The sequence below is a fragment of the Cenococcum geophilum genome (assembly GCF_001692895.1).
Source record: "Cenococcum geophilum 1.58 unplaced genomic scaffold K441scaffold_92, whole genome shotgun sequence".
NCBI lineage: Eukaryota > Fungi > Ascomycota > Dothideomycetes > Gloniales > Gloniaceae > Cenococcum > Cenococcum geophilum.
Genome location: NW_027137650.1, coordinates 191,271 through 219,002, shown reverse-complemented (window position 1 = coordinate 219,002; position 27,732 = coordinate 191,271). Strand labels below are relative to the sequence as shown.

Here is a 27,732-nt window from a genome sequence, read left to right as displayed (position 1 = left end):
TAGGGCGAAGCTTAGATGTTGTTCTGGAGAAGGGAATAGGAAGGGGAATAGGAAGGCATATTAGCCGTACTATCCGTAGTAGTTGTTGGTTTTTATTGTCTTTTTTGCAGGTTTTTGGTTTTCTTTTTCAGGAGAGAGACTGAGGATGTCCTCTTTTTTCTCCTGTCCTAAACGGGCTAGGGAAGGAGGAGGGGGAGAAAAAGTAGATGTAGAATCCTCATCACTTATTTCTATAGGAGGTTTTTTTTTAGACCTATTAGGGCCTTGGCATTTTGTATCTTATAGGGGGGTTTCCTAGTTTTTACTACCCTTATACCCTTTCTCCTTATTAATCCTACTAGAAGATTTCTGGGGAGATTAGGCCTAAAAGGTAGTAGAAAATCTAGCCTCTATATTCCGTGGTTTTTGGTATTTGGTTTGGTGTTCCTGTCCGTGCCTCGCTTATAAGCTAGGACCACCCCTAAGAAAGAATTTTCTGTTGGGGGAAAGGGGTAAAACGACAAATAAATCCACCTCTAGCTCGCTAGGCAGTAAGAATTGGGTCTTAAAAGTTGGAAAATCGATTGTTTTTGATGGTAAGATGGGTATGCGTAAGTTTTGAAGTGTGGCGCTACCTTTTGGTAAGGTTGCATGTGTGGTGAAAGGTTTATAGCCTTTCTAACTAACGCGGTACTTTAGCGTTTTCCTTACTAGCTTATAGGCTAGTATTTCTTTAATTTCCTATTTATTATTGCCACTGACTTAAATCGGCAGGGGGGGTTTGTTCTTTTATCTAGGTAATAGGTCGTTCGCAGCCTTCCGTAGCTTATCCGGCGAGAAGATAGGGTAAACCTTAATTAAATTTGGGAGCTCTACTTTGTATAAGTTGCCTATTTTCTTAAGGACCTTATACGGTCCTACTATCTAATAATTAAGCTTATGGCTGGGCCGTTCCGTCTTCTAGTTCTTTGTTATAACCCAAACTATATCACCTACGGTAAAGTTGGGCTCGCGCCTATACTTGTTTGCCTGCTATTTTATTAATTTCTAGGCCTTTTCTAGGTTTATATGGGCTATCGTCTAGGCTTCCTCTAAGCGCTTGGCGTACTGCTAGGCTTCCTTATAAGATAGTTTCTTGCGTATGGTCTGTGGTCCTTCTGGCCTATCCCAGTTAAAGCTTATTTGGGGTAGATACCCTATTTCTAGTTAGATAGGTGCAAATCCCGTAAAGTTGTGGGGTAGGGTCGCCTGGGCGTAGTCTATTAGAGGTAGTAGTTCGCCCTAGTTATCTTAGAAGTAGTTAATGAAGGGCCGGAGTCTCTAGTCTAAGTATTAATTTATAATCTCCGTCTAACTATCTATCTGGGGGTAGTATACCGTAGAAAGCTTTAGCCTAATTCTTAGGATCTAGGTAAACTTGTTCTAGAAAGCCAATATAAACTACGGTTTGTGGTCTGATATAATAGTATCTAGTGGTCTGTAAATTTGGTAGATGTAATAGATATATAGTTAGGCCGCCTCTTTAGCATTAATATTCTTGTGATAGGGGATTAAGAAAGGGCATTTGCTAAAATGGTTAACTAAGATTATAACTATATCGTACCCGTTACGGTCTACTGGTAGTTTGTGAAAGTCCATAAAGATATGCTGCTAGGGGCGCTCTGGTATTAGGAGTGGCTTTAATAGTCCTAGGGTCTTATCTTGTGGAATTATAGACCTACGGCAGTTATTATAGTTTCTTATATAACGGTTAATATCCGTAACTATTCCGGGCCAGTAGTAACGGTTACTAATAATCTTATGGGTCTTATTTTTTCTAGGGTGGGCCGTAAAGACCTAGGTATGTGCTTCGGTAATAAGCCGGGTTTGTAAGTTCTTTTTTTCTGCTACTACTAGCCGTTCCTGGTGCTTAAGTAGTCTATTTTTAAAGAACTATAGGCTAGTAACATCCTTTGCCTTTTTACGGTACTCCTGTAGAGAAGGGTCCGTATGGTTTACTTATAGTAGTTTATTAATAAGGTTGAATTCCGTAGGGTCGATAGGATATATCTCGGCGCTTAAAGATTTAGTATTTAGTTCTTCCCGTATCCGAGGGTTAAGGTGCTCTGGTTATAGTAGCGTCTAAGTCCGTAATAAGACCTTTGCGGCCATCTGGTTATCTAGGTCCTATTCGCGCTTTATAAAAGCGTCCGCACGGTTAGTGGCGCCTAGCCTATATATAATTAGGAAGTTAAACTAAGATAGGATATCCGCCTAGTGCGCCTGCTGGGCCGTAAGGGCTTTTGTTGTTATGAAATATTCTAAGGCCTTATAATCTGAAACCACTTGGATAGGTTTAGGGGTCCCTTCTAGCTGTGCTCGCTAGTGCTGAAAGCTATAGATAATAGCTAACATTTCTTTATTATGAATTGGGTAGTTTAGCTTAGCATTTACTATAGTCTTTAAGTAGTAAGCAATAGGGTGCTATTCCCTGTCCGTCTGCTTCTGGGAATAAACGCCAGTAATAACACTATTTAAGGCATCCGTTTCTAGCATTAAGGGCCGTTCTGGGTTAAAGTGGGCGAGTAAAGGAGCGGAGACTAGCCGTTTCTTAAGTTTATTAAAAGCCTGCCTATATGCGGTGTTGAAGTAGAAGGGCTGGTCCTTTATTATAAGGCGGCTAAGGGGCTGAGTAATTCTGCTATAGTTCTTAATAAAGTGTTAGTAGAAGTTATAGAAGCCTAGGAATAACTATATCCCTTTTATAGTCCGTGGTGGTTCCCATTAATTAATTACGGCCGTCTTTTCCAGGTCTGCCTTAATTCTATCCATACTAATAATAAACCCTAGGTACTTTGTTTGCTTTACACTAAACTCCAACTTCTTAATATCGGCCTAGAGGCCAGCCTTATGGAGCCGTTGTAGGATCTTGTAGATGTGCTCCTTGTATTTTAACTTGTTTTTGGAATAAATTATAATATTATCTAGGTAGGCTGTATAGAAGTTATTAAGGTAGTTAAAGAGTACATCGTTTATATATCGTTGGTATATAGTAGGTCCGTTAATTAGTCTAAAGGGGAGTACTTTATATTTATACGATCCGTATTAAGTCCGAAATGTAGTAAGGTTTATAGATCTAGGGTCTATCCTAATTTAGTAGAAGGCCTGGCGGATATTAAGCTTTATAAATACCTTAGCTCTATTTATTTGGGCCAGCGTCTTATCTAGTAAGGGCAGCGGATAACGGTCTTTGCGGGTTATATTGTTAAGTTTATGGTAGTCAATACAGAAACGAAGTTCTCTGTTTAGCTTTTTTGTAAAGAGAATAGGGGAGGCAAATGGGGCCTAACTAGGCTTAATAAACCCCTTTACTAGGTTATCTACAATATACTACTTAGTGGCCTGTAATTCGGTAATAGATTGTTTACGAAGGGGGGTATAGCTGAGGACGTTTTCCTTATCTAGTTCAATCTCGATCTTATAGTCGTATGGTCGGTGGGGTAGGAGTATATTGGATGCTGCCTTGGAGAATATGTCCTTGAACTCTTAGTACCGATAGGGTAGTTTCCGTTCTACTAGCTCCTTATCTATAAGCTTATCCTCCTCTTAGGCTAGGGTCTCTTTTTCTTTAATTATTTAATTGATTTTATATAAGCTAGTTATAAAGGCAACGGTATCTGGCTAAACTAGGTTCTGGTAGAATCCTATAGCGCTAATACAGCAGATATTAACTGGTGGGAGGTCCATAGGTTTCTTTACAGGTGTTTATTAGGCTGTATTTTGCGGCATAGGGTTTAGGGTCTTCTTTAGCTTATGTTTTATTTTCCATAAGTTATCCTTCCGGTCTATTAATTTAGTATATTGTTCAATATCCCTGGCCTTCTATTGTAGCTGCGTAGGGCCTAGGTTCTCTACTGGGGACTTAGGTAGGCTACTGCCGACTTCCTAAGTCTGTGGTGCGGGTGGCGTGATATAGGTAGTTTGGGGGCGGCGTAGTATATGGATCCGTTGCGGGTTAAGCTTTATATCCTTCTCGAAGGCCTGGTCTCTACGTATAGCATCGGCCTGGTAGGTAGTATTAATCTAGGGTTGTATAAGGTTTTCTATTATAATGCTGATCTCTTTTATAAAAGAGGGGGTTAGGGGTAGGGTTTTGGGCTAGATAAGCCGTCTGCTTTATATATTAAGCTGTAAGCCTAAATAGGCTAGCTATTTCCTCCTTAAGATTATATTATAGCTTCTAAGGTCCATAATTAGAAAGGGGATATTATACTACCTTCGCCTATTAACGCGGAGGTATATTCGTAAAATACTTATAATAGGTTACCCTACCCGTCCGTTATACCCGCGAATGGGAATTGGTTTAGGCAGGTCTTCTATAGGTGCATTAAGAAAGTTAGCCAGCTTTATAGCATACTAGGTGTTAATTAGGGTAAAGGCATTTGCTCTAGAGTTAGCTAAGGCAGAGGTTAAAACTTAATATCTATTGCGGAATAAAGTACAAGGGATAGTGTAGCTTTTTCTATTAACTAGCTAACCTAGATTAACATATAACATATTAATCCCTTTTAACCCTAGAGAGGAGTCTTTCTCTAGGGTTCCTCTTTTTCCGACTTTATGCTATCCTCCTAGATTAACAGAACCTCGTTTGCCTTTGCCGCTATTAGGCAGTTTTTTATAAAGTGGTCTTTTTAGCCATATAAGAAGCAAGCTCCTTAATTACTAAGGGCCTATCTATAGGGGTCGCTGTAAGTAGGCCGGGTAAACATTTAGCCCGCGGCAGGGCTAGCTATACGGCTAGTTGCTAGGTTGGCGGCCGGTGCGGTAGGCGTTATAGGTTATACTGGGGTATTACGGGCCATTCTTATATTATTTATAGCTTAATTTAAGGGATTCCTAGCCTTTATCTAGTTAGCTCGTGCCTTAATTTGACGGAGGCCTTAGTTAATAGCTAAGCAGTAGTCCGTAAGTTCTTTTAGCGTCTGTGTAGTAGTAAAAGCTAGTAGTACGGCCCGCTATAGGTCTAGGGTAAGCTTGTTAAAGAGGTCTAGAAGTAGGTCTTCTTGGGGAATCTAGGCTTGTCCGGCTAGGTATAAGAAGCGGGTCTAAAAGGCCGAAAAGGTCTCCGTTGTTTTTATATTTAGACTTTTATAGCCAAGGCAGGCGTTCTATACCCTAAAAGGGTCCTTATAGATAGAAGACAGGTAGTTAATCATTTCTTCCTTAGAGAGGAAGGGTTTTGCTAAGTCCTGGGCATATCGCGGACGTAGATGCGTCTGTGTGTCTCCGCCGGTACGGCCGAAGACGTAGGCCATTTTGGCTTAAGTGGTAGGGAAGTAGTCCGCATTAGCTTTGAGCTTGTCCTGTAATTAAAGCTTCCAATTATTAAATATAGGGTCGGCCCTATTTGTGAGTAACGGGGGGTTTATAACCTTCGCGGACCGCAACAATGCTGATGCTGTACGCTAGGCTAGGGCCTTAAGGACCGTAGCAAGTCTGTCTAATGAATTAACGCTAGGTGTAGGGGTGTCTCTAGTTTTGAGCAGTTCTTGCAGCCGTTTAATTTCGGCATTAGCTGCAGCAAGCTCCGCCTAGGGGGTTAAAATATTAATTGTTTCTTCGTCTAAGGCGTTTGCGGGTCCTATAGCTGCTTTACCTACTACTGTGTTTCGTAGTATAGTAGTAGGGGTATTAGGTAATTCCGGGTAATTTCTTTAGGGGTTTTAGTCTGTGCGTGTCTTATAGGTTCTTTCCTTGGGGTTCTATCCTTTTCCTTTAGGTTCTTTCCTTGGGGTTCTATCCTTTTCCTTTAGGTTCTGTCCTTATAGTCCTAGTGATATCCTTAGGGTCCTATTCTATGTCCTTGTCCTATTCGTGGTCCTATAGATATATTTAAGTTCCTTCTTAGGAAGAAAGGGTGGTTTGAGCTTTAGATAATATTAGCGACTTAGTTAATTAAGACATAAGCACGGCAAAAGGGTCGCGCAAGCCTATATAATTAGATTGTCTATAAACGAGAATCTAAAGCTAAAGAAAAGGAAAGGAAAGGACAAGTAGCAACACAAGGAGTTATATACGATCCCTAGTCACGTAAGAGTTACGTAAGTCCTACGTCTATTATAACGTCTACCATAGCTGCCGCTTTCTGCCAGTGCCGTAACACTATAAAGGTCTCCCCATTTCTAGCTAACTACGGCTAGTATTTATAAATTGGTTTTGAACCTTTTAGTAATATTCCTTACCCTACTTATTACGCCTTATAAGTTATAAAAGCAAATAAATTTATAAAGAAGATAAAGGAACTATAATAGTTTCTTATTAATAAAATAATATAGGCTTAATCTGTCTATAAAGCTGTAGTAAATAAGAAAATAAACCCTAGCACTAGCTTACTGAATTAGTAACTTTATCTAGCTAGATATAAGAAATCTAAATATAAAACGACCTACTAAAAAACTTAATTAGAAGAACGCTGGCCCTTATTAAGTTAAGAAGGTTATTTTCTCTTACTCCTACTAATTAAAGCTCCCTAATACGGTTAAAATCTATTCCGTATCCTATACGTTAGTCCTTTACCCTATTACCCCCGTATTAAATGCCCTGCCTAAATAAATATAGAACCCTCCCCTATTAGTTAAAGTCGATAGTAGAACCTTTTACTACATATACAACCTTACCAAAAGGTAGCGCCGCACTTCAAAACTTACGCATACCCATCTTACTACCAAAAACAATCGATTTTCCAACTTCTAAGACCCAATTCCCACTGCCTAGCGAGCTAGAGGTGGATTTATTTACCTTTTTACCCCCTTTTCTAAAGGGAAAATTCTTTAAAGAGGTGGTCCTAGCTCGTAAGCGAGGTAAAGGTAGGAACACCAAAACACTAAAATATAGACTTTTCCTAGGTTTTTCTTTTATAGAAAGTAAAAGCCTAATAAAATAGGGGGGGTAGGTACTTTTCTATATCTCCTTTAGTTAGATTTTCTTTAGTAAGAGGAGGATTGCCTTTAGAGCTTTTCTGCTAGTAAAAGCCTAACATGTCCTTTTTTTAGTAGTTTTTTCTACTTCTAATAGAAAAAGAAAATAACTATACTAGTCTTTTTTAGCTAGTTTTTCTACTACCTTTTAGCCTAACCTCCCTAGAAATCTTCTAGTAAGATTAGTAAGGAGAAAGGGTATAGAAGGATAGTAAAAACTAGCAAGGCTTTTTGCCTAGTTTTTTACCTCTGGAACTAGGAGATAAAAGACCTAAGGAGGTTATTATCTACTGTAAAAACTAGGAAACCCCCCTATAAGATGCTAAAGTCTAATAGGTATAAAAAAAACCTGCTATAGAAATAAGTGATAATAAGTCTACGACTACATTCACTTTTTCTGCCCCTTCTCCTTCTCCTGGCCTATTTGGGATAGGAGAAAAAAGAGAACATCCTTAGTCTTCTACTGAAAAAGAAAACCAAAAACCTGTAAAAAAGATAATAAAACTAATAACTTTTACAGCTGGTATACCTAGTATATCTTTCCCTCCCCTTTCTCCTAAACAACACCTATAAAAGGCCCTAAAAAGCCTAATACAGGCTTATAAAGGGCTAGAAGAAGAAGAAAAAGAATAAGAAAAAGAATAAGAAAAAGAATAAGTTAAATAGCTAGAGGACTATACACGGAGTATTCTAGTAGGAGAAAATCCCTTTATAAAAGGAAAAGAAAAGCTAAAAGATATCCTACAAGGATTAGTTGAAGAAGTAAGAGCTCTCCGTAAGGAGGTAGCTTCTACTAAGGAAACCTATATAGAGAGACTAAAGGAGAACCTTCCTTCCTTGTCCTCCCTGCACTCCTTACTAATACTATCTTCTACCCCTTCTACTTCTACTAGAAGTAAGAAAAAGCAGCTATAAGAAAGGAAGCTAGTCCTTATTACAGACTAAAAGGACTAACCCCTAGATACCTTCTCTATACGAAATAAAGTTAATTAACTATTTGCATCAAAGCTGTAAATAAAAAAGCCAGTTCTAGGGTCTATAGGTAAAACTAAAGGAAAATAAAATATCCTTCTTATAACTATAGAAGAGTATAATGTAGATTTCCTAGTCAAATATAAGGAAATATGGCATAACTGCTTTACTTATTAAAGAGAACAAAAACTAGAACCTTAGGTTCAAATTATAGCCTATAGGGTTCCTACCCTACCGTTCCTAGGAGAAGGAGGCTCTAAGCTTCTAAAAGAAGAAATTAAGACCTTTAATCCTATAGGGATATAAGGACTACCTAGATAGATCTTATCTAGTGAAAAAGACACAATCTATAGACCAGATTTGGCTCTATAGTCTTTACTATAAAGAATGAGGAGAAAAGATAAGAAATTCTTAAATAAAAAGAGATTCTAATTGCGGGTACAGCTACTAAGGTAGTAAAATACCTAGAAGTCTCTCCTACTACGCAGTATAGTAGCTGCCAAAAATTTAGCCATATAGGAGATAGATGCTCTACTAGGGCCTGTAGATTTTATACGGCTGCATATTTATCTAAAGACCACTACTGTTTTACCTGTTTAACAATGGGCAAAGCTTGCAAGCACACTACCCCTCTTTGCATTAATTGTAAGGGAAAACACTTTGCTAATAGTAAAGACTGCAAGACTCTTAAAGCAGCTAAACTAGTGGATACTAGGGTAGAAGATTCTATAGAAGAATAAAACAAGATCCTAGAAGCTTATTAGGCCTTTAATAAAACAATATTAGAGAGCAAAGAGATAGAAGCAAATTGTAAAAGGATAGGGATAGGTATTAGGATTTCCTATGGTTTTTCCTACCGTTTTCTCATTCCCTAGTAGTTGTAGTATCTTAGTATCTTACTAAGGAGCTATAAACCCTTAGGGGTTTATAAACTATTAGGACATAGCTACTAGTATATATTAAGCTGCCTAGAAAGGATTTATGTATATAGAACTATAGCGCTATAGCCTAGAGGCTGCATGCGCAGTATTATACGTAGTATAATACAACGGATATAAAAAATAAAAATAAAAATAAAAGTCGATAGTAAGAATAAGTACTTTATTAAAAGAATTAATAACATTAAGTATAATAAACGGAAACGCTAATATATATATCTTATAAAATAGAAAGGCTTTACTAAGCCCTTATAGGAACCTATTAACTCTATAGGACTTATATAAGCCATAGAAGACTTTTATAAACTTTACCTAAAACTACTATAGCCCTATTATATAGAAGCTTAAGTTTAAAAGGGGGGTACTATTATAGGACACCCCCGTAATACCTTATATACACTTACCTATTTCTACTAACTATAAGACTATAATTTGCCGCGACCTATAGCAATCTAACAGTAATCTATTATATTCTACTATATTCCGCTAAGTTTTGCTAGGACCATAACCTAAATCCTATTCTACTCCGTATATATATTAACTAAGCAACTAAGTTAACGATATATACCCTTTCTTTCCATTTTCCTACCTTCTTTCCTTATGTAACGTCTTAACCTTATTACACAGTTTATATACATAGCTTAATAATATCTACTTTGCTATATATTATCGTCACTTATACTTACTTCGTAACAATAACTTATAAGGCCTAGTTTATTTAATTATTACCTTATAATTACTAACTCTACTAAACTAACTTACGCTCTTTTTAAAGTTACTAGAATTTTTAATAAGCCTCTAAACTTTTATTCTATACTAAGACACTTTAGGATAATAAAATATTCTATAACAAATTATAAGTTTCTTTAATAGTAGTATAAGAAAGTGCTATTAACTTTAATATAATAATTAAACGAACTAAGCCTTACTGTTGGGAATAAAGGCAAGTGGTCACCATATGAGGCATATTGCCGTCACGTGTGGCAAGTTGCCGTCACGTGTCGCCGCGGCACTAGCGTGGCGAGGAGCCTTAAGCTCCTCGCCCTCCCTCATAGAAGATAAAACAAAACAATTATTATACTATCTACAAACCGTAGCTACGTAATATCCCCTTATATAACCAACACTAATTAGTAGTTAACTTCACTGTTATACCACAAAACAGCTAGGTATTCCACTAAGAAGAGACGAGCCACTATACCAGTGCTACTTATATTAGAGGAAGCTATCTTTTAAGGTCAGAACTAGTCCTAAACCTTAAATAGAACTCTTCCACAAATCTAAGGATTTAAAGGCCAGAACTGGTCCTAAGCCTTTTTAAGATTATNGATTCTTGCGTCCATTACGCAGAATAACACGCTTTATAAGTCTTTGTAATTTAAGGCCAGAACTAGTCCTAAGCCCTATAATCGCAAATATACGTCCAAACGCGTACTAAACAACAAACGCGTACTAAACAACAATCCCTATACCAATAACACTTCCCTCCCTCCAAAAATATGGCTACGCCTACTTTAAATAACTAGAAAGACTCCTTACTACTAGGGGTAGCTAAGCACACGAAACTTATTAATAAAGATTAGGACGAATTCGCCTTTAATATAATAACTTATACCATAAAATAAGTCAACGGCTTTCTTCTACATTATATTATATTCTACTAAAATAGATACTATACCGATTTACAACTATAGGAGTATTTTAGGGAGAATTTTATGGGATGGACTGCTGATACCTAGGCACTTAGTAACGTCAATATTATTTAGGATTTTTAAGACTTTCTCTATAGGAATGGGGTATATATTACTAAGAACGGTAACCTAATTACTAGCAATATTTAGGCCGTTATTACTAGTATAGAAGAACTAATATAGACGGAAGCTAAAATTATACGTTAACTATAGAAACCTAAAAACAACCCATATTCTTTGGAAGGCAACTTTAATTCGTATTAAAACCCCTAAAACGCTAACCCCCTACCTAGAGCTGCTCTCCCACCTAGAGGTACTCTCCTACTTAAAGTTACTCCGCCTTTACCTCCTCTACTCTAGCTAACCGGTAAGCCTCTATTATAAGAAGTCACGAATCTAATAAAGGTATATTTAGACGAAGAGAAGAAGTTTAGAGGAGAACTGTATAATATACTTAGAGTAAAACTATAGGTCTTCTATAACTATTGCAACAAGGTTAAAATTTAACGCCACTAGTACTACTATACTTTCTCTATTATATTAAAGGGACGGGTAGCAACATTCTATTACGACTATATTGTGGGTAAAAACTATAGCTTTAATATAATGCTTTAGCTTACCAGAACCTACTTTAAGACTAATAAGAATTGCTAGCTTTATATATCTAAATAGCGGAAGACTATATTCTAAAGAGTTATCGCTTCTAACCCAATAAAGACTTATTTAGAGTGCCTTTAACTACTCTTTAATAAACTCCAGAAATTTTAATGTGGCTTTACCAAAACTTACTAAAATAAGAACAGCCTAAGGGACTAGGTTATCTTAGTATGCCGTAGCGTTCCTAAGTGCAACTTAGCGCTATATAAACCTATAAATACGTTTAAAGGAGTATATGCTAAGCTACGCTCCGCTATAGGTACTATAATGCGAATATAAGAATCTTAATAGTTCTATACCGAAAACCTTACCTAACTAAGTATTCCCGATTAATATAATTATAACTAGACTGATTAAATATATAGTGGCCATAGTAGGGAATATAGAAGAGGGTATAATTAACGTTAACTATAAGGCAATTATAGAGGTTCTTGTAGAGGTTCACTTTAAAATAATTACTAGAAGAAGTGCTACGTTTATAAGAAACCAAATTACTAGTTAACTAGACACTCCCTTAATAAGTAAAAGGAGGTATATAACAAGTTCCGTTAGAGTATAAGAAATGTCGGAAATTATAAGGTTACTACGGCTTACTTCTAAAGCTTCCTAGTTTAATATAAAGGCGTAGAAGATCTTAAGGGTAAGGTTAATAAGACCGAACAGCTCCTTATAAATATAGAAATTAAGGACTACTTACCTAACTAATACTTTACTAAGTATGGTAAGGTAAATAGCATATAAACTATCGCTGTTCTTAATAACTAATTTACGCTCCATTCTATTACGAAGTTAGATATCTTTAATAAGCTAAAGGAGAGCTCCGCGTTTTCCTTTAACGACAGATACTCGGCGAACGTCTTCTATAGTATTATGCCAGATACTAGAGCTATAGGAGTATCTATAGTAGGAGAACCTTAAGTTCGAGCCCTTTAGCAGCTTAATAGCTCTATTTAGATTAACCATTTAACGGCAGGCTAACACACGATTTGTTTTAGCAAGGGTACTATAATCTCCCTTAGCATAATTAGGGTTTAAACCCCCTTAGAGTACATCACTTTTTATGTTATTCCTATAAATACCCTATTTCTATTTTATATTAGAGATATAAACAAACTAGGCGTTAAGCTTAATAACCTTAAGAATATACTTATATAGGGAGATAATTGGGTGCCTATTATATGTAAGTAGGGTTACCCTTAGCTGCTCCTTTAATAACTAGAAAAGAGTATTGCTTAGAACTATTTAACTAAGTTAGAGTTACGCCAACTATACCGTCGTTTTAGTCACCTATTAGTTTACTAATTACTTAGGGTTCTTTAATAAGTAGGCCATAAAGTTAAGGTTAAGGCAATTAAGCATCTTATAAAATACTACTACTACTACTAAATAAACCAGAGGTCCCCTAGCCGATTTAAGTTTACCCTTAAAGATAACTACAACTTTAACTTCTGTATTATTATTAACGTTATATACCTTAGCGGCAAGCCAGTACTCTAAGTTATTAACTTCTTAACCTCCTTTTAAGCCGCATGATTCTTAAAGGATATATTAGCTAGAAACGTATAGGATACCCTTTAGTTATGCTTGATTAATGTCTACCTAGGACCCCCTAATTAAATCGTCTATAATATAGGAAAGAACTTCTTATTTATAGAGTTCCGACAATAAATAAAGGCAATAGTAATTAAGGTTAAGGAAGTCCCTATTAAGGTATATAATAGTATTAAAAAAGTGGAGTAATATTACACGCCATTACGCCACGTATATAAGATTATCTCTTTAGAACTAAAGGATGCTAGCAAAAAACTTACCTTATAAATAGCTATTAAAGCTATTAATAATTCCGCTGGCCCGGATAGACTCGTACCTATATTACTAGTCTTTAGCGCCTACCCATAAATAACTAACAATTCTCTACTATCTCCCTCTATTATATAATAAGCTAAGGCAATTCACAAGGTAATAAAGGAGGTATAATGCCTCTATGCTATACGCTAGGTTAATAATGCACTAGGAATAAGAAATAGCCTAAATACCTTAACTATAATCGATCTGCCACTTTAGTCTAAGGTACGTGTGGCGTAAAAAGGGAGAATAGTTAGGCCTATATTAACTTATTGTAATTAATAATTAAACTTATACTATTTAGATGCCTTATAGACCCACTTAATTCCATTTAACTATTATTAAGCTTTACTATAAAGATAATAATTCCGAGCCTTTACAGGATGCCCTAAAAGATGCTTTAAAAGAGAATCACGATTAACATGCTCTAGAAGGCGACTACAATCCTAATATAATTATAGTAGATGCGCCACAACTATAACGCAGTAGAGGTCGCCCAAAGGGATTACAAAATCGCTAATATCTTATTAATTTTAAAGAACAATTTGTTGCCGCTATTAAGAATAGAGTTAAGTTATTAATGGCCTTTATAATAGCTAAAGAGAAGGCTAACTTTAAGCTTGTAAAATAGCTCTAAAAGAAAGGTCGTATTATAACCCTAGGAGCTCCTTTCTAAGCATCTAATAAGTAGGAGATTGACGGTCTTATTATAAGAGGAGTCTTTAAATTTAAGAAGTATAACCCTACTAAGTTTAATAAAGTTCGCATCTTTAAGTTAAGGATAGTTAATAAGATTAAGGGCAAGGCTACTAACGCCCCATTTAAGAAATTAAGGCTTATTATCTAAGGTTATAACGATAATAGTAAGGAGATAATCCTTATGTAATCTCCTACAATTTAACGAGCTAGTCAATGAGTTATTATTATATTAGCTCCCTCCTTAATAAAGAATAGAATGGCGGTCTATTTATAAGATATTACCTAGGCCTACACCCAATTAGAAACACACCTTTAGCGCTTAATATTAGCACACCTTCTAGAGTAAATTCGCCACTAATATCCCAAAGATACAATTATGGTTATGCTTAAGCCATTATATAGAATTATAGAGGCAGGAACTTATTAATAGGCTACCTACAGCAAGCACTATAAAGAGAAGCTTTTAATGACTACTTCTATATTTAACCTATGCTTCCTTATTATAACCACGGGAACTCCATTTGGAATTGTTGGCATATAAACTAATAATATAATTATTTTAGGAGATAACCGATTCTTAGCTCTTAAAGAAGATAAACTAGTAAAGGCAAATCTTATAGCAAAGCTAAAGGAAAAGCTTAATTTAATAATACTATTACTCTTTAATAAATGCATCCTCTCCCTAAATAAGAATTCTATTGCTTTACGCCAGAAGGGTTAAGGCAAGAAGATCGACGTTATTAACGTTAATTCTCTAAAGTAAGGATATATAGAGTAACGCGCTCGCGGAGCTTATATTACTTCTATCTATTAACCTAAGGCTTTATTTAATCTCTCTATTGCCACCTAACACTAGAAACTAACTAAAGACGACGTTCTTGCCCTAAATAAATATCTTTTTTAGTAAATAAACCATCTTAACCGGGGACTACACTACGTACCTATTAATCTTCCCACTACTAAGCTCTTTATATTTGTCGATAAATTATTTATAAATAATAAAGATTTTAGCTCCTAGCTAGGATATAAGATTATTATCGCAAATAAGTCTACTAGAGAGAATAACTTTATAATCTACGGCAATCTTATCTATTAGAGCTTAACTAAGAGCAAGCGTGTTACTTAAAGCGTTCTAGCGTTAGAGATATATAGAATGGTTAGCAGAGTTAACATAGCAATTACAATTGGAACTACCCTAAAGATAATTATAGATCGACTCAAACTTTCTATTATCCCTATAATTGTATATACCGACTTATATTCCCTCTATAAGTGTTTAGTTAAGCTTAGTACTACAAAGGAGAAGCGCCTTATAATTAATATTATGGCACTTTAGCAATCCTATAAGCGTTAAGAACTCTTTAAGATTTAATAAATTAATAGCCAAGATAACCCGGTAAATGCGATAACGAAGGCGAACCTAAATAAGGTACTAGAGACGTTTATTAACACAAATACTCTACATATACGAGTTAAAGGTTAGGTTAAAAGGGAGTCCCTAGAAATTTCTTAGTTATGTAAGGTCTTAAGATGTCTAGGAACTTTAACCGGCGGTTAAAGTTATCTAATTGGTCAGATTCTCTTGCTAAGACTTTTTTTAGAGTATGATATTCTGCAGACCCTAACTTAACCTAGCTAATTAGGATTTTCCATGCCCGGGATAGAAAATCGCTATTGGCTCGCTTACTACTAGCGCCTTAGCAGCCCTATTAACAAGATACCTACCTATACCTTATAAGCAAGAAAGCACTACGTGCTAAGAGGTAAATTTTAGGACAGCGAGACTTATGTTACAATGGCAATAGTAAGTAAGGAGGATTAATATTTATTCCGCTAGTTAAGCGGTATCTGTATATAGATGGCAACCTTAAAAAGAAGAGTTGCTAGTATTGGGAATAAAGGCAAGTGGTCACCATATAAGGTATATTGCCGTCACGTATAGCAAGTTGCCGTTACGTGTCGCCGCGGCACTAGCGTGGCGAGGAGCCTTAAGCTCCTCGCCCTCCCTTATAGAAGACAAAATAGAACAATCATCATACCATCTACAAACCGTAGCTACGTGATATCCCCTTATATAACTAATACTTACTATTTACACTCTTTACGGAACTATAGCGGATAAGTAAAAAGAAAGTTTTATATTTATTACATACCTATATAGCGAGAATCTTACTGCTTTACCTATTCTATAGTTTAAATATTAAAATACTAGGAAAATAAAAAAACCTAAACTTTGTATAATAATATAATAAGACCTTTCTACTTTCTTTTAGGAAGGTAATATAGTAACTAGCCCTACTATTAAACGTAGAATAAGGATAAGGACTCTGTCTATTAAAGAGGGCTCTAGAAGCTCTCTATATACATTAGATAGGTAATAAATAGAATGACGACGACGTCATTTAGTAGGTTATAGTTAATGGAAATAGGTAATAAGACGTTTAATAAGACATTCGATAAGATATAGTTCGTATAGACGATCTAGGTCATCAGACAGTAGTTTAATAGTGGTAAGGAACTCCGATTCAGGTCGACACCTACTATTATTATAAAAGTTAGATTATTAATATTATTAGGCTACTACACTATTCCCACAGCGAAAGCTACTTTGTTTATTTCTTATAGTATATAAATAGTCTCCCTCCTACGGGCGGTAATATTTAAAGGTATATATACTAATATGTTAAGCTAATTAACCCATCTAATAAAAAGTTGCTTGCCTTCTTTAACAATAAATAGTATTTATATTAGATCTTATATAAACTCCCTCTCTAATAGTCTATTAGTACTATTACTAAATACTCCGTTAGTTAATTGTATAATAGTTAATCTTAGTAAAATAGGTAATAAGACTTTAACTAGGCAAGATCTAGGAACAATATATAAAAAAGCGAGATTATATGCCTATATATTGCTAATCCCGGTATTGAATAGAGCTAAATTAGGTCCTTTGTCCTAGATATAATAAAATAATATATTATAGCGGGATTTAACAGTAAGTATTAATAAGTCTAATAGTAGCTTTAATACTTACTAAGGTTATAAGATAGGTAAGCTTAAAAAACCCTTAGTTAAATTTATTAGAAAGGAGTAATTATAAAAAGAAATTAATAGTTTGTTATAGGCCTTAAGCAAGTTTATAAGGCTTTTAAGGTGGACCTCTTCTTACTATAGGGATATTAGGTAATATTTCTAGACTTTAAAGTAGTAGTATACTTATAGTAGCAATCTTACTAATAATATTAATGGCATTATTAGGATATTTATTCGTCCCCTACTTTATAATTTCCGTTAAGCTAGTATTAAAAAAGGACGCCTCTAAATTTTTAAGGAAGTGCGCTAATTAAAGTTCTTTAATCGCACCCGTAGATATTATAGTTAGTACTTTACTATTTAGCGGACTACTACCTACTATAGCTATAGTATTAGAATAAAGGGGCGCCGCGGTAGTAAAGCTTTCTAGAGCAATAAAAAATATATAAAAAAGAGCATTAATATCTATAAAAGGGTATATATAGTTACGGTTAAAATAACTATAAAGTATAACTTATAACTCTAAAACCTACTAGATTTATAGGATATATAATAAAAACCCCTATTACTATTTCTAATTTCTATTTCAACCCTTAAAATTTAAATTATAGGGGTCTGCTTTAGGGCACTCCAAGGAGTTATTTATAGTAGAGTCCCTATTTAAAGACCCTTAAACTATTTTAAGTAGCTTAGTAAAGTATATCGCCTTAATATAATGGTTATTAACGGGGGTAATACCTTATATTAAATTGTGTCTAATAGATACTTCGTTACCTATTGCTTTATTATACTAACTATTTTATTATTTTACCTACTTTAAGGATTAGGTTTTATTTATCTGTTAATTACTAATATTACGTAATTATAAGCACGTTATTAGCTAACTTGGAAACTACTATATATATAATTTATAAGCCACTAGCCCGTCCGCCCATTTATAGTAAGTCTATTTACCTTACTAATAGTATTAATATAGGTTCTGCTACTAACTGGTAAGCTAAGGTAATATCGTCCCTCTTATATCTTCTTATTACTTTTTTTTAACCAGCGCCGTAATAACTAGTGTAAATTTTATATATAGGAAATTTCTAATTTATAGTTCCGCAAGCATGTTAAGTGGGAGCTTAATTATTTGGACCGCGCTAACGTTATCGCAATGTTCCCTGATAAGAATGGTATATCGCCAATTAGCCTTCTTAAGCTTGGTCTATATGCTCTTAGTCGCAAGATGGTCATTTGCTGCCCTAAAGGTTACTAGAGACGCGGTAATGTGCAGATTATTTGTAATAGGTTCGGTATCTAGCCCGTGGAGAATTTAGAAGAGTTCATTGGAGAGACTAGAAAGATGTTAGAGGTCTAACTAAACATACTGCTGGAGATATCCTTAGTTTTATGATAATTAGGATGGCGATAATGAGATAGATTAGATTTATTTGTTAGCCTGATATATTTGGTAAAATTTAAGAGAGCATAAAGAGTAGCGTGATATCGCCGATCAGCATAATACAGATGACACGGCGCTCTAAACGTCTTAACCGCCTTCATTTCAAGCCAAGAAGCCGCAAGATCCTCAAAGCTTCTGCTTGCGCCTGCTCCTGCTGCCGCCTTTGCTCTTCCTCTTTCGCCCGATTTTCCAGCGCAGCTCGCAAATAGAGAGCGGCTATTATAGCTTCCCGCCGCTCCTCCCTCTCTTGCTGCAGTTTTTGCATCAGGATTGCCTCTAAGGCCGCTCGCTGCCGTGCGTCTGTAACTTGCTGCCGAATCTGGTCTAACGCTTCAAGCCAGTCCTCGTCCGTCGGTTCGTTGTTGTCCTCTGGTTCGGTAGTCTGTGGCTGGGGATGAGGCGTGGGGGAAGGACGGGATATTTCCGATAAAGGCGCTGGGACAAAAGGCTCCTCGTAGTCGAGCAGGTCGTCTAGTCTACTGCAGCATCAATCCAGTTGTCGAAGAGAGTTATTAACGAAGACTGAGATTAAGGAAATAGTGAAACGTAGGCCCGGGTTGTCAGCTTACCGAATCTGCACCACGCAAAGCTTTACTACAGCCTCATTCAGCCGTTCAAAGGCCGCAACTCCAGACCACTGCAGGATTAGGCCAAGGTCAAATTCGTGTTGAGTATCGCTGTCCAGATTCAACATAACATCGGAAGCGATCTGTATGGTAGGCTGATCCACACTTAAGTTGATAACATCCCACCAGTACTCCTTGCCGCTCAGCAGTTTGTTAACAAAGGAATCCTCAGTCAAGGTTACCGAGTTGAATGCCTCTTCACGATATCGTCCGTTGAAGAACATCTTCTTGTCATTTGGTACGCCTAACGCTACTCGTAGACAGCCAGCACCGTCTTTTCTGAGCCGCGCTTTGCTTGCTCCATTCAGCTGTGATGATAATTGCACCTCCATTGCGATTGTAATGGCATAATGCCCAGGGGGGATGCTCGAGGTAAAGAAACGAGCATGGCTCTGATTGCCGTGAAGATGCAGCCATCGAACGTCTCTAGCTTCTGCACCACTTCCCGCTTCGTCAGCAGTCCAGTTGCGCCTAGTTCTGGCTGAGTTCCATTCGGGGTTAACGATATCGTTTGGCGGCGTCAGGTCCTCCTGCCAGAGTATCTGTGTCTTCAGGATGTGACGAATCTTGTGGCTAGTCTTATGATCTTTGGAGGCTCGGCCCCTTTTAAAACATGTCACACAAAGGTCGTAGTCAGGACATTGAGTGCATTGGACTCTGGCCTGTGAGCACTGTATTGAATTCTTGCAGACGTCACAAATTGCCGCTTCAGTCTTCCAGTTTTGCGGATCAGAAGAGCTGGAAGCCGCTGATGCTGGATTCTCTGGCTTAAGTATGCCGCGAGGGCTTTCAGACTGTTGCCTCGAGAGATCTTCTCTTGAGTATGCCGAGCTGACGGTAGGGTAGGGGCTTCTTCGGCGGTCTGGGCCCGCTGACGGCTGGCTAGGGAGACTCTCCCGCGAATGCGCATGACTAGCGGAAAGACTAGGACCTTGCTCTCTTGTTTGTTGTTCCGGCTGCTTGTCGAAGGTGTTGGAGCAATCCTCTCGCGAATGGTTTATCTCCGAAGTCGCTCTTCCTTCCGAGTTAAATCCAATTGCATCATCCGACTTATCACTGCCGTCTACCTCGTCCCCCGTTTCCCCGGTATCGACGCCCCACCAATGAATCGACAAGAATGCAAGATGCCGTAAATGGTTGGCGAAGTGCTTGTCGAAGCGCGACGAGGAATCTTCGGGCTGTTCGTTGGACGATTCTGCCTGCCCGCTGGGGGTATCGGGTTGCATGTCAGAGACATCAGGCTGTCCAATGGAGGTATTTGATGCTTCGATTGATGCATCTCCCTCTTCAATGGATGCGACTGATACATTACTCATTTTCTCGGGTCTTTCCAGGGCGGGGGAAGACCGCATAGAGGACACTCGCCAAGGGGTCTGGGATTTGAAAAGTTGGGCCTCACTACTATCTTGGCAAGATTGATGTTATCCAGTCCTGCTGGATGGCCACCTACGAGATCATCTTTGAGATGGCGGACTAGTAAATCTTCTGTGAGGAAGGGTGTCACTGCACCCTTACAGTAAGGACAAGGCCATGTAATACGATGAATGTATTGAGCCCAGTCTGTCCGGTGATTTTCTTGCATATGATTCTTCCAATTTCTGGTACTCGAGAAAGCGGGTGGAAATTTCCCGCATTCTTCGGAGCAGCATACGAACGGTCGCAAATCAGCATCTATGTGCTTCCTGAAGGTAGTCAATACATGTACTTCCTTTTGACTTGTGAGAGACAAACTTCCATATATCCTCCCTTTTCTCTTTGGATGTGTTCACCTCAATCTTTACATCTGTGAGGCAATACTTGCAATACAAATTTGTTTCACCAGCGGCGATCCGAGGAACATCGGGATATTGAGCAGTCGGAGGGGGGTTAGAGGAACGAGCGCTAGTTGTGTCGTCTTCCCGGCTCGTCAGTTGAACACGTTCGTGATTCTTATTGACAATTCCACCCAATTGTCGCTGTGAAAATACAGTGGATGAATAATTGCTCCCCGTTTCGACTGACGGAAGGGCATCCCGGTTTTGCAGACTGGAATTAAACTCTGACAGTACGATAGCTGCTGGCGTCTTTTCCTTCACCGGCTCATTGGCTTCGTCATCCTTTCTCTGGTATCTTAGCTTCTTGGAGTGTTTTAGACTCCATAGGAGCCGGTTACGCCGATATATGATTGATTCCGTTAGCTGGGTTTGCAACGTTTCCTCGGCATCTGGAAAAAGGTACTGAATCATTGCTAGTATGAAGGTCGAAAAGCCGTCAGGCTCTCGTTTGCTGGCAAAATTCAATACTCTCTCCACCTCATCTGTTCTTGGAGATTGTCGAATAGCAGTGGCAAGTCGATGGAGACGATCTATGGCCCCAGTCATCCCATAAATGGCGCCATCGATCATTACTGTTTCATTATCTGCTCTGATAGTATTGCTGCTCCTAGGATCCACGAGGACATGGCGGCGAATGGCTGAATTTGGACTCTTCAGTAACCTACTCTAATTATCAAGCCCAAGACTGAATCAAGGCTACTTACCACGCTCAAGATTCCTCCTTAGAACCCGGAGCATCGCCAACATCAGCTCTTTGATGTCCGGAGCATGCCTAAGGCGAGCATCAAGAGAGACATTCACACTGGCGAAGGCTCCCAGAAAACTGGCCCACGTCAGGAATCGGTGCTGCGAATCGGAGACCTGTTTCCTGTATGCTCTTGATTCCTTCAGATATTCCACGAAAAGTTTTTGACATTGTCGAGCCTGCGAATTGATGAACTGAATAATATTGAATGAATGAATGAAGCTATCGAATCTATCTATGAGGAATATAGGCCTTGATATAGGCCTATATCTACGGGGTCCGGGGTGACTACTACGGATACCGAAGTAGTTGCTGCGGAGACCGAACAAGAAGGGACTCTGCTTATGTAAGCAGGAAACGCATGTGGAGGACTCCTCCAGTACCATCGTCACGAATAGATATCTTGGGCTGATGAGATGGGGTTTTCGTCCCTCGATTCGTCGGCTTCTACAGGAGCGGAAGCCATGGTTTCAACTCCAACTTCCAATTTTCAGATCCGTGTATTGAAAAGGAACGGAGGCATGGAAGATGCCAGAGTAAGAAGTTGGTTCATTAAAGAGGTTCACACATTATGGCTGTGGTGACCCAGTAATTGCCAGTCATTTCAAACTCAGATGGAGGTTATCTCATGAATCAGACGCTCCGTAGCAGAATTTTAACCGAACTCAGTTAGATCANCACGTACTTGGTTACGGGGCGGGCACACTAGAAAATCACTCATATCTGCTCCCTATATTTAAAAATTCTGAACGGAGCGTCTGAGAGCTTATGGGCGTCGCTTTGGTGAGATTTGAATGTTTTAAAAATTAAATTTTGTGTATTTTTACGAGCGACGTCCTAACCATAAGACCTATTATATATTTTATTGATGCAATAGATTCTTTAGGTAATCATATCTATATATTTATAAATTATAACCCCCTACTAAGAATACTAGGGGGCGAGATACATCGTCGCAGAACGTAAGTCAGATGTTCAATTTAAATGTTTTTACGGATCTGTAGATTTTAACTAAAACCGACCGACTACCTATATCTAACTTCTTATAAAATAGAGCTATAATATTGCCGTAACGTAGAGGCGATAGAGAAAATAAAGAGCTTTTAGCTTATAGTATTTTAGAAATAATTAGATGTAGAGAAGTATATAAGGTACGGCAGTAAGGCAAAATTGTAACAAAATTGCGATAAAATACTGACCATAAATGCGACCGACTGCCTATATCTAATATTTTATATAATATAGCTACAACGTTATTTTTTAATGCAATAGATAGAGAAGCTAAAGAGCTCTTACCTCGTAGTATTTTTATAATAACTAGACGTTGTAAAATAGTTGAGATACAGCAGTGAAAAAGGTGATTTTTGCTGCATTTTAACGCTACATTCTCACCAAAGCGACGCCCATAAGCTCTCAGACCCTCGGGGGAGAATTTCGTTGGTTAATAAGGAGCAGTATGCCCGCCCGTGCGCGTAGTGCACGTACCAACGCTCCCCCGAGGGTCTGATTTATGAGATAAGATGGAGGCGCATTTCCCCGCCACCGACCCGCAGCAGAGTTTCAACTCAACTCGACCTACGGTAAAACGTCGGCGTACTCTCTTCTAACCCTGCCGCCACCGCTTTCACTAAAAAGCTTGGCTGCAAGCTGCACGTCGAATGCAGGATTTGCGAGAGAAACGAAGACTAGCCAATCGCTTAGCCGAAACAATGACAGCTCGGGCCTTCTTTGATAAGCACGCAGCATCCACAGGAAAGGGCGAACTCGGGAGGGATTGAAGCGCAACACTCGCCAGTCCTCCTCAGCTCCAGCCTCACTACCCGAACTTTGAATCATTCCCTGGCATATTCAGCATGTCCACTGAGATATACTGTGCTTTGCATATCCGTGGACTCTAGGAGAGAGGTTATGCAACAGCTATTCCGCCATGAAAGCCGAGCTTGAGCTACTTCAGTTCGCAAATAGGCAAGTCTACCCCGAGCTGCGACGAGCCAAACTTCCAGACTCGAGGGAAGTTGATGATCTGGACGATGATGCGATCAATGAGGAGAATGACCTTGATTTCCTTTGCTTTGAAATCGTGTTGCCTGAAGCGACGGGGACTAACAATCAATTGAACCTGGCCGCTGATGCGCAGCCAGCCCAATCGAAGGATACAGATTGGCTGATAATCGAAAGGGCAGTGAAGGATGAAGTTTCGGAATATGGTTCCCGTGTATGATGTCCGCTTCGAGCGTGATTGGATGAACATGTGGCTAACTGAAGAATTTAGATACCGGGTACAGATTCATCAAGAGCCTCGATTCCAACTAATACCAATGATCCCATCGAAAAACTCAATCAGTTTGCCGATTCCGTCTTCAAGGAAGGACGTTCCGATCCAAAACTCCGCTCATGTGATGTCCGCTTCGAGCGTGATTGGATGAACATGTGGCTAACTGAAGAATTTAGATACCGGGTACAGATTCATCAAGAGCCTCGATTCCAACTAATACCAATGATCCCATCGAAAAACTCAATCAGTTTGCCGATTCCGTCTTCAAGGAAGGACGTTCCGATCCAAAACTCCGCTCATGGCTTGTCCCTCCGTCGCTGGATAAATTGCGGGCCCAAGTTGTTAGCCTGACCGGTTTGAACAAGATCAAGGAGCAGTGGCGCTACAAAGACTTCTTTCCCTCCTCCTTTGAGCCTGAGTCCGATAACTCCAGTGAGGAACAAACCGATGAAGAGAAAATGCCTACTGAGCTGCTATATGACATCCTGGCAAACCGGATGTGTCCTGCGAAAGAGCACCACGCTTTTCTTCAATTGTCTGGTTTTAAGAGAATTCCCACAAAAGATATCAAGCGCCCTTCCAAGAAAGATATCAAGAGTTCGTCCAAAAACGACATCGAAAGTTCACCCAAAAACGATATCGTATTTAACTTGTTTCTGTCTTGCTGCTGTGGTAGTACATCCCAAAATGAGACGGAAAAGTGGCACAAAACAACATGCACCCTGGAAAGGTTTGTAACCGATCTCTTCTCTATACTTGAGTCCTGCTGACCGTCGACTTAGGTCTGAACCACCGGAGTTCGCAAATAGGAAACCGGTTGATATATGCAGCAAATTCCCATTGCATTGTAGGCGCCGTACACCGTTACGCTTATCGTTTAATAAAGATAAATCCTGGGATACGTTGAACTCTCTCGATGATCAATCACCCGGAGAACAATCTTCTAGATCTCTATCAAGTTTTGAAGAACTCAAAACAGATGTCAAACTAGAGACTCTGCTTCAAGAGAACCATTTACAAACAACTGACCCAGAAGACATACTTAGAAAGTTCCGTTTAGCCTTTCGACTAGCTTCATCATTGCATCAATTGTACCCAGGACCTTGGATCCACCAAGAATGGAGTGCTAGTTTGCTGTACATAGTGCAAGCACCTGAAACCAGGCCAATCGAGATGCTTTATGAAACATACGTCTCGTGCGTTCTTAGGAAGGACTGGAGAGATCGTATCAGCTTCCCGGAAGTATATCCAGAATACTGCGAAACGGAAATTTGCCCTAGGTTTTTCCTATCGCTCGCACAGTTATTGGTAGAACTTGCAAAAGGAGAGAGTGACGGTAGATTTTCCGGAGAGCTTAAATCCGAAGAATGGTACGATATGCTATTTGACGAGCTCAAGATGAGATTCTTTCGAGACAAGCTAATGGAGTCGTACCGAAAAGCCATTGAAGGTTGCCTCTTTTATTTGCAAAACTACAACACCGAGGCACAGCGGACTCCAGACGAGAAGTTAAGGGCACAATCAGTCATCCTTCAGAACATCGTTCTTCCGCTTAAGAAAAATATCAAGGTCTGGGGGTCCCGAGATCATCAAATTCAAGGAATTGGTGACAGCTTCACCGCTGGAATAGGTTCTCCTTCGGGGATGGGGGCTCGACCATTTACCATATCAGAGTATGAGCTCTGGTCTTCCGGGGATGACAAGCATAGCGAAAAGATCGAAGAAAAAAACCCCGACCGTTCCACAAGCGAAAACATGTTTACTACCAAGATGAAAACATTCTTGAGATCCCATATCGAGGAACTACCGGAGTCGACGGGCGGGGACGCAAGCGGAAAAAAAGTTCGGATTGCTATAATTGACACTGGATTTTTTCAAGATGACCAAGACGGGGAAGACACCGAATTACTGCAATTCGTGGATCAGGGAAGAATTAAAGAGAAAAGAAATTTCTTTCAACCTATCGACCTTTCTGGTCTTGAAGATCCAGATCCAGAGCCCGATCCAGATGATTGGGAAGACCATCACGGCCACGGCACCCACGTAGCTCGAATCCTACTTAGATTCGCGCCGCGAGCCGAGATTGTCGTTGCCAAAATAACTAATACGAGATCCCTGAAGACCACGAACATTACTCAGCTAGTTAAGGTGAGGCTCCTAGATGCTCGGCGTCTTCCTTGGGCAACATGTATTCTAATGGACTGATCAAACTTTGGCAGGCACTGAAGTGGGCAGGCGAGCATGCCGACATTATTAATATGTCTTTCGGCCTTCGTGTGACGCATATACAGGAGCTCGATGACCAGATCGCCCGCCTTGTTGGTGCGAGAAAACTTGTATTTGCCGCCGCGTCGAATACAGGTGGTAACGGCTCGCGCTCGTGGCCCGCTACCCAGCCTGGTGTGTTCTGTATTCACGCAATGAACGAGTTTGCAACAGACGTTCCTGGCATGAACCCGACACCCCTCGAAATGGAGCACAACTTTGCTGTTCTCGGACATGAAATTGAATCACATTGGGACGGAAAGAAGATTTCGATATCCGGGACATCGTTTGCGTCGCCGATTGCGGCTGCGATCGCTGCGAATGTGTTGGAATTCACAAGATGCATGATGCCGGAGACCATGGATTTGTTCACTACATATAAGTCTATGAGTGGTTTGTTCCGCTACCACATGACGGCCAATAGTGATAACAGCATTTATCATAACATCATGCCTTGGATAAACGATCTGTGGAGTCCGGGGAATACTGCTGAGAATGTCTGCAAAAAGCTACGCCGAGTTGCAATACTTGGAGATTAGAAAAGAACAATGAAAAGGATATTATGACTACAAACGACATAACGCAATGCCATGTTCAAACGATAGGAGGAAGCCAGCATTCGATCTCTCCGGCATCAATGGCGTGCTTCTCCGCGATAACAACCTCTGAAATGGGCACTAACTCGAATTTCGTTTCCGGCTCTTGTGATGCATCCTCCTCGTCGCCTTGCATGTTCCCATCCAGAAGCCCCTTGTCCTTGGTATTCCAGTTCTCGCTGAACCACACTCGCTTGCATTGGTACTTATTCACCCTGTAGCCGAGTACGATATCATCCACTCCAAACTCTAGCTTGTGTGTGTTCGAACCCGCCACATTACCCACGAGCCCGGCTTCTACAGCATTGGTGTACGACTCCTGTGCAGACGCCTCCGCCCCAGCGTGAGCCTCTGCATTACTATCCTTGTTGAACCTCAGCTTCTTGGCGACCTTGAGGCCAGTCACCAAGTACAAATCCGCTGTGCGTTGCTTCGCTGCCTCGAGCCACGACTGGATCGAATCCGCCTTGAGACTCTTGGCGACATATACGCCCATTGGGTCCGGATCAAAGTACGTCGTCACGACGGACTCGCATGACACGGTCGACTCAACGTCTTTGGATCCCCCGACGCCAGCCTTGCCACCGACTGGAACCCCGACGGCTTTGACCCAGGCATTAACGTTCGCTTCGCGGGCCTTAGCAAGGGTATCTCTAAAGTCAGTCTGGGTCACGGGCTCGTACATCAATTCCTCAGGAACTTCGGCGAGGCTTTTGCGGTTGAGGGGGATGAGGCGCTTGAGGTCGGTGACAATGATGCCGAGCGCAAGAGGACCGCCTTTGGCAGCGATGTCGAAGCGAGGAACGACGTGGTATGTGAGAACGCCGTTGTCGGTTGATGCCATATTGTTGAATTATATAATCGGATATTTGATAGATGAATGATATGGAAACTGCTCCTTGGTGCTGGGCAGAAAATTTTATGGGGAATTTACCGTGTTTTATCACCTGACGATCGGCCTCGGCTAACGATCGCTTTTCCCCATACAAAATTGTGATTTTTAGGCATCTTTAAGTATAAATAACTTAATAACCGCAAGGCGTATTAGTATAAAATTTTATACTTATTTATTTTATAGCTTAAGGAATTAGTATATTAAGTTTTTTTTTTTAAAAAAAACCCCCTTTAGTATAAGATATTAGTAGTAGTAGTTCTTTGATTAACGTCTGATACGGATCCTATCTTGGCCCACGCAGA

The 27,732-nt window shown here is 39.4% G+C and overlaps 4 protein-coding genes across 4 annotated transcripts; 2 read left to right on the top strand and 2 right to left on the bottom strand.

The window, feature by feature from the left end:
• The first annotated feature begins 17,869 nt into the window (after positions 1 to 17,869).
• K441DRAFT_743957 (uncharacterized protein) lies at positions 17,870 to 18,200 on the top strand. Its single transcript, XM_067654412.1, has one exon. It carries the CDS (start codon positions 17,880 to 17,882, stop codon positions 18,087 to 18,089), a length of 210 nt encoding a protein of 69 aa, XP_067496652.1. The 5' UTR covers positions 17,870 to 17,879; the 3' UTR covers positions 18,090 to 18,200.
• A 1,683-nt stretch (positions 18,201 to 19,883) lies between these two features.
• Positions 19,884 to 21,785, bottom strand: K441DRAFT_595416 (uncharacterized protein; the record flags this gene model as incomplete). Its single annotated transcript, XM_067644990.1, has 4 exons — positions 19,884 to 20,035; positions 20,188 to 20,518; positions 20,838 to 21,255; positions 21,355 to 21,785. Coding segments are annotated over 4 exons (1,332 nt in total), but the record flags the coding sequence as incomplete, so codon positions are not given.
• Positions 21,786 to 23,889: 2,104 nt separating this feature from the next.
• Positions 23,890 to 26,478, top strand: K441DRAFT_595420 (subtilisin-like protein; the record flags this gene model as incomplete). The annotated part of the gene is made up of 4 exons (XM_067644992.1): positions 23,890 to 24,209; positions 24,505 to 25,304; positions 25,347 to 25,822; positions 25,894 to 26,478. Coding segments are annotated over 4 exons (2,181 nt in total), but the record flags the coding sequence as incomplete, so codon positions are not given.
• Positions 26,263 to 27,462, bottom strand: K441DRAFT_671198 (uncharacterized protein). The gene has a single exon (XM_067650396.1). It carries the CDS (start codon positions 27,377 to 27,379, stop codon positions 26,534 to 26,536), a length of 846 nt encoding a protein of 281 aa, XP_067496649.1. The 5' UTR covers positions 27,380 to 27,462; the 3' UTR covers positions 26,263 to 26,533.
• Positions 27,463 to 27,732: the final 270 nt, after the last annotated feature.